Raw genomic sequence first — 7,027 nt, forward strand, 5'->3', positions numbered from 1 at the left:
CTACCCCGGGAGTGGGGGGCGTCTGAGACCCTACACCGGGAGGCGGGGGAGTCTGAGACCATCCCCCGGGAGTCACTGGAGTACCTTCGTAGTTGTTCTCCATTGCTCGTTATTGATCTTGAACAGAAAGTAAGGTAGAGAGAGTACTCGTTAAAACAAGTGGTGCGAATGAAAATGACGTTCAAAGCGCGTATATATAGTGTTTTCAAAAGAAAAAAAATAAAAAATAAAATCTGACGCCGGTTTGACGCCGATCCGGGACCCACAATGGCGCTGTGAGGATCGGCGTCGGAACCGGCGTCATCGCGCGAATCGGCATGGCCACGCCGATTTTGACGTCGATTTCGCCGACGCCGGTTCCAATGGTTCGGCGTCAGAACCGGCGTCGACGAAAAATCGGCGTCGCGATTTTGACGCCGGCATTGGAGATGCTCTTATATCGAGGTATTTCATTATTTTGGCGCACAAAATCTAAAAAATTATTATTCTCGACTTTATATTCTACTATTTTTTAATTATATTCTATTAAAAACTAATATGCAAAACATAAAATTCGTGGAGTATAAAATTTATTACTTCTACTAATTTCATAAAATCCAAATCGACCCAAAGTAAATATAATTGGAGACTCATAAAATGAAATGGATCATTCTATACCCTTCGTCCCATTAAATATAAAATATTTATTTTTTGATATTAGATTTAAATATTATTTAATTTTGTGAGTTATTAATAAAGATAGAATAAAATAAGAAAAAAAAAATTAAAAATGATGTGATTTTTTAATTTAAGAAACGTTTAATTTAAATATAACAATTCAAAATGAAAAATATTTTATTTTTAAAAGGATAGATGAATTAATTTTTAATGAAGTTAATTTAGAATAATTTATGAAAAAAAATAAAAGTAAAACTTTGGTAAGTCCACTCTCGTTTTCAGCAATCCGGATCGTCGATGGACATCTGGAACCGAGCTCGCTCCTTCGCGGAGGAAGCGGCCAAGAAATCTCAGGAGCTCAGGCAGACAATCGCCGCCGCCAACCTCTCCGACGTCGTCTCCGAGGCCTCCAAGCGCTCCAAGGAGCTCGCCTCCGAGGCTCTCAAGCGCGCTGATCAGATCACCGCTCAGATCCCCCCCGCCGCCGCCGCCATCACCAATCTCGTCGACTCCGCCTCCTCCAAGCCAGGCATTGACGCCGCCGATCTCGAAAAGTATGGGGTCACTGATGAGCTGAGGGAGTTTGTCAAGGAAATTACCATCAACACCTTCCAGGATTTCCCGCTTGAAGGTGTTGGACTCTAATGTACTACTACTTGTTTTCGATTAAAACTGTTTTGTTTCTGATGAATCAATTATATCACTCTTTAATTTGTTATGCTGCCGCTCGATCCGCCTGCCTCTTTAGTCAGCGGTTTTTTGATGAATTCTTGTGGATTTGTGAATTCAGGCAGTGGAACAACTAATAAGTTATGTAAGTATTAGAGATACGATTAATTGTTTATAGGATCTATGGAGTAAGTTGGGCCTTTTTAGATAGGATCATGACATTCTCTTTGTGATGAATGCTTAAGATTCAAATGTCAGAAACGTATAGCACTCTGAAAAGATTTATGAGGAGTTTAGCTCGTTTGTATGAGAATTTTACTCAGTTGTTGGTCAGTGGTCACGAATCTATTTCTGTCTGGAAATGTAAGACAAGGTGAAACTGAGCTTATCTATCTTAAATAACCACCAGAATATAGGCATTAAATCACTAACTTATGCATGTTCATCACTGTAAACAATCAGGATATTTTCTTCTCATTTCCTGACCTAGAAATTAGAACAATCAAAAAACAAGTGTCATCCTCATATTATGGTTTTCATAGGCCATGAGTCCATGACTATGTATTGTCAACAGATGCCACCACAGTAGGATGGGTAAAATTTGGAACCAAGTGAACAGAATCGGAACTAAGGATAGAAAAATAATAAGGTGCCTTACTCTCCAGCATTAGGATTAGGCAGAATCACATCTATATGCCTTAGCTTGAATATGCTGTTCCAGTTCTTGTGTAAAGTTATTACTAAGATCCTTTTGAAATATATGAGCATGTGGTTTATTCAAGTATTTTGTTTACGTGATACTGTTATTATCAGGACATAGTTACTTTTCAGCTGGTTGGTTCCCAAACATAAATCTCTCTTCAGATTTTGGTATCATGTATTTCATGTTTCGATGCAACAAATTATGTTAACCCGCATTTCTGGTGCACAGATGACTCACAGGTGTCTGATGTTCCTACGGTTTCAAATATCCAACAGGATCTCACGGAGTGGCAAGAAAAGCATGCAAAGCTTGTTCTATTAACTGTGAAGGTTAGAATGTAAATGTGAATAATTTTATACAGTGGTGGTACCAGGGATGTGATAATATTTTTTAACAGTAACATATTCTTTATTGAAAGATATCAAGATTTAGATGGTAATACCAGATTAATGCAAACTGGGGTTAACATTTTAAGATATCAGAGTAGGTTGCTGCTTCTCAGAAGATCACTCACCTCACCATATTTGCCTTTTAAGTTACACCCAGGGCCTAAATATTAGTACCATCTATTTATTGGATTACCCTCAGGTGGTTTGTTAGTTTTTTACCTTTCCAGAGGCCATGACAGGTCTATTGTGCTGGTGTCAGCTAAATCCTACTTATAATGCTGAACACTAACATGGATCATGACATGAAAATATCTATAAGCTACTTAGTTTGTACATTTACTGTGGAAATATTAGATAAATGCTATATCTTTATATATATTGGATAAATGCTGTCTTTCTATCATACTTATTTTTACCAATTTTGAGGTGGCATAATAAGATAAAAAAGATCTCCCATATATACTCATGCAGACAACCCTAGAGTGAGAGGAGATAGAGCTTATAACCCAATATTAACGGCTTCACATTGCACTTTGGGAGTGTTTTCAATATCTTATAAGTCCTCAACAGTAAATAAGAACTTAGTACTTATTTTATCATTTTCAGGAAGTTTCAAAGTTAAGGTATCAGCTGTGCCCACGAGAGATGAAAGAAAGGAAATTCTGGAGAATCTACTTCCTTCTAGTTAACAGCCATGTTGCTCCGTGAGTATTTATCTCTTAGAAATGCTCGCTTGGATTTTGTGTATGTAGTAGTAGTTGTTTATATTAAGGCCTTTGTGTTGATCTCTTGTGTTATCTTCAAACTATTTTTGTTGAATCGATATTTTTATACCATCATTAAGTTTTTGCTTGAATTTTGAGAAATTGGTTCTATTCTGATTTCTTTATCACACTTAACCCATTCAGTATAAACCTATGGTGTTTGAAACCTTTCTCCTTTCAGCGTCTTCTTTTCCTGATGAGCATAATATAGTATGAGTTGATTTTATTTTTTGTCATAGGAATTAGGAAATGTGGTACTCTGCTTTTTTGCAGTATTGTTTATGTTTGAAATAAAGAGTATTTGAAGCTTGCTTAACTCAACTAATGTGGATGATATTTATTTTTTTCCTATAAAAAAGCTCTCTATTTTTAGGTGAATGTTTTAACCTACCAAATCAAGTATGGGTGGATATTCCATTTTTTACTTAAACACTATCTGTTTAGAGGTTAAAGTGATTAGGAATTTTGTTAAAACCAAGTATATATCTAACCATTAAACTGTAGGTAGAGTTCATATTTGAGAGATGAAGTGAGATATTCTTTAGGAGTATGTCTCTTATTGCAGTTTCCCAATGGTTGAGCTGAACTAATAATTCATGAACAAACAAGTCTGGCACATTGAGAAAGTGGTGCATATCCAATGGAAGCAAGCAAGTCTTGATACAGAGCTGAGCTGTGTTATAACTATTCTATAAACACTCATAATAAGTTTGACGGTGCACAGCCATATTGTTTCCTAAAAGTTAAAAAGTTCAAATATCGCTATCTGCCAAAGTGCTAAAACAAAAACAATCTTACGTCTGCCGAGGCACAAAATATGTTCCCCATCTTTTGTGTCTGTGCCTTCACCTAATTGCCCGTGTGGCTTGTTTAGTGGTTTTTGATTTGAGTACTTAAGAGATAAATATTTATGGCAGATACGAACAACGTTACCATGATGATGTAAAGATTAAAACTGCTGAAAAGGTGAAAGATGCTGAAGTGAAGGAAGTTTCATCAGGTGAAACATCATCTAAAACAGCAGATGAGACTGCTAAACCTAAAAGCAATAATTTGGAGAAAAAAGCTTCTGAGCAAGATTTAGATGCATTTCTTCTTGGAGATCTTGAGGATGGTGATGACGGTCCAGGTACATTAATAAATTGCTTTGAAATTGTTTTATATGCGCGTTTTCTTTACTTCTTCATAAAGGACATCGAGTACTTTCCACTATCCTTTAACTCTTCGTTTTAATCCCTCCAATTTTTTTAACTTCCCTTTTGAATTAGTACATTATCCTCAAACTTTGTTTATCCTAATTTGTAAAATAAATGAAAACGCTAGTCTGCTTGGAATGCTTTTTGAATAATTTCACAAGTACAAATTTACGTTTATTTGGTTCTATTATTCTTAATAAGTAATGACATGAAGTCATATGTCTTTATAGTGTAATTGATACCCGATTCGGTTCTAAATTCAGAAATGATATTCTGCTCTTCATATGTCTAAATTGATTTGAACTCATGCTTTTACACTGCTCAATGGTGGCTTGCTAATTACTTGCATGTGCCTATCAGATGATGGAGACAACAATGACTTTGATGATGATTTTTGATGGGATACCGCTTGGTAAGTGAATTATAGCATTACCGTTGTTTGATTCCATATTACATTTTATGTTCTACTGAACACAAAATGTTACTTTACCTCGACGAGCCTTCACGTTGATAAGGAACTGCTATCGTTGCAAATTCTGTAAATTACACATGCTCTTCTATGAGTTGATTCTCTCCAGGTCTGAAATTGTTGGGAATAACTAAATTAACTCATACGTAAGATGGTCATCAGAGCAACTCTATGATCTTTTTGAATGTGTGTCATGTTGCTCACCTTGTTAGAGTCAGTCTGTTGATGATGAGCGACCAATCTCACAGGAAAATGGGAAAGGACAGCCAAAAGACAAGTAGGTGACAAAGACAACGACAACGATGATCGTAGTTTTGAGGTCCAGAAGAAAGCAGTGTTCATGTTATGGGAAAAAAATAGGCATCAGGATGCTGCAATTAGCTACAGAACAATCCAATTAGCAATCGTAAATTCTATTTTCCCTACTTATATTGACATTCTGGGATTTTTTTTACTATTCGAATTTAGTGAAAGGATGTGTGGCGGATGATGGGAATATGTTGGATATAGAACTTTCAATTCTTTGTGTTATCTTTCGTTTTTCTGAACATTAACATTGGCATATATTCGTAAAATTTTGTGTTCGTAATATGAATCTTGAAAAATAATTTTATTTTTGTCAAGCCAAAGTCGTCATCTATCTGTCAATGGAATATTTTTCACCACTTTTTCTATTTTTTTTATCATACTGTATACATTTTTCTCCTTTTATTTAGATAAAGTCGATATGATATGACTTAGTATGTCTTATGAGGAGTATAGAAGATGGAACCCTACTTGAGCACTAAGTATAAGAAATAGTGAGTTGCATTTATTTAACATCAATTACTGAGGTCCACTTAATTGGGGTGGGAGGTATGTTTCCGTCGGCATCAATGGTGTGCAACAAATGAGACAGCCGATATTTGACTTGTCGGAACAGTGGGGTCCATCTTGCCTACCTTGCACGTGGGAGGGGCCACCCGTTTATTGTACGGGATTAAAAATAAATAGGGGCAGCATATTTAAATCGATATAAATTTTTAATACAATTTAAAATTAAATTAGTGATTTTAGAATATATGAAGATATTTGATAAGTAAAATTATTTTGTAAATTAAATTGTAACGGAATAGTGCTATATTATACCACTCCCTCCGTCCTATGATAGATGACACACTTGAGAAATGACACGAAATTTTAGGAGATGTTGTTTTGTGTGTTAGGTGGAGAGAAAATAGTATATTTATATTGATGTGAGGGGAGTTTTTTTTTCAAAAAAAAATGTGACATCTTTTATGGGATAAACTAAAAAGGAAAGTATGACATCTATGGATAGAGTACTATTTTTTATCATAAAATTAAAAATATAATATTACATACGTCCACTATCAATAGTCCTTATGGTGACTAATGACTGATATGAGTTTCTAATGTAAATTTAATAAATGCGAGAGAGATGAGAGAAAAAAGTCAGAGTATCCCCTCTAAGGCGAACGTCCCCAATAGCCCCGCCTCTTTTTTTGTTCACAGCCCAATTTTTTTGTCCGCGCCCAAAGAAAGGTTTCCGCCACTATAGGCGGACACTTCCAATAGCCCCGATTTTTTTTATTTATTTTAATTCAATTACAATAAAAATTATCAGACTATACATAATTATAAAAAAACGGCTATAAGTGAAGAAAATAAAATTAAAGACTACATTTTCGTCGTATTAAAGTACTGGAAAAATTATACAATGAAATATTAATCTATTGAACATCACAATAGTGTTCACACTGCGCCGCCACCTCCCCTACGTGCCTACACTTATTCAATCAAATCGGCCTGGAGTGTGGTATGTGTTGTGCTCCTGCGCATATAACTGAAACGTTGAATCAAATATTCATTGCTCCGTGGTACGCCCATCTGGATCGGCACGGAGGCAACACTGTTACTTGTACTTGCGCCCTCTTCCGGTGCCCAGCGCTCTGCCGCAAATCCTTCATCTTCTATTATCATATTATCCAATATGATACATACTAACATAATATTCGCGACATCATCTTCGTGCCAAACTCGTGCCGGACACCATAGAATGGCCCACCGCGATTGGAGGACACCAAAAGCTCGCTCAACATCCTTCCAAGCACCCTCTTGTTTCTGCGCAAAATATTGTTTCTTCGGTCCAACCGGTTGGCGAATTGTCTTGACGAATACGG

The 7,027-nt window shown here is 36.1% G+C and overlaps 1 protein-coding gene across 1 annotated transcript; it reads left to right on the forward strand.

Annotated features, from left to right (window-relative positions):
* The first annotated feature begins 920 nt into the window (after positions 1 to 920).
* LOC121761280 lies at positions 921 to 5,470 on the forward strand. The gene is made up of 6 exons (XM_042156925.1): positions 921 to 1,288; positions 2,258 to 2,358; positions 3,025 to 3,122; positions 4,100 to 4,311; positions 4,739 to 4,790; positions 5,096 to 5,470. The coding sequence occupies exons 1-5, from the start codon at positions 955 to 957 to the stop codon at positions 4,774 to 4,776; spliced, it is 783 nt and encodes a 260-aa protein (XP_042012859.1). The 5' UTR covers positions 921 to 954; the 3' UTR covers positions 4,777 to 4,790; positions 5,096 to 5,470.
* The last annotated feature ends 1,557 nt before the right edge of the window (positions 5,471 to 7,027 follow it).

This window comes from Salvia splendens, chromosome 13, assembly GCF_004379255.2.
Source record: "Salvia splendens isolate huo1 chromosome 13, SspV2, whole genome shotgun sequence".
Classification (NCBI taxonomy): domain Eukaryota; kingdom Viridiplantae; phylum Streptophyta; class Magnoliopsida; order Lamiales; family Lamiaceae; genus Salvia; species Salvia splendens.

Bases quoted from the DNA above. Each gene is read 5' to 3' on its own strand.
- LOC121761280 (XM_042156925.1), top strand. From the start codon at position 955: ATGGACATCTGGAACCGAGCTCGCTCCTTCGCGGAGGAAGCGGCCAAG. The intron at 2,359-3,024 runs GTTAGAATGTAA...TATCATTTTCAG, and splicing joins TTGTTCTATTAACTGTGAAG to GAAGTTTCAAAGTTAAGGTA. The intron at 3,123-4,099 runs GTGAGTATTTAT...TATTTATGGCAG, and splicing joins GTTAACAGCCATGTTGCTCC to ATACGAACAACGTTACCATG.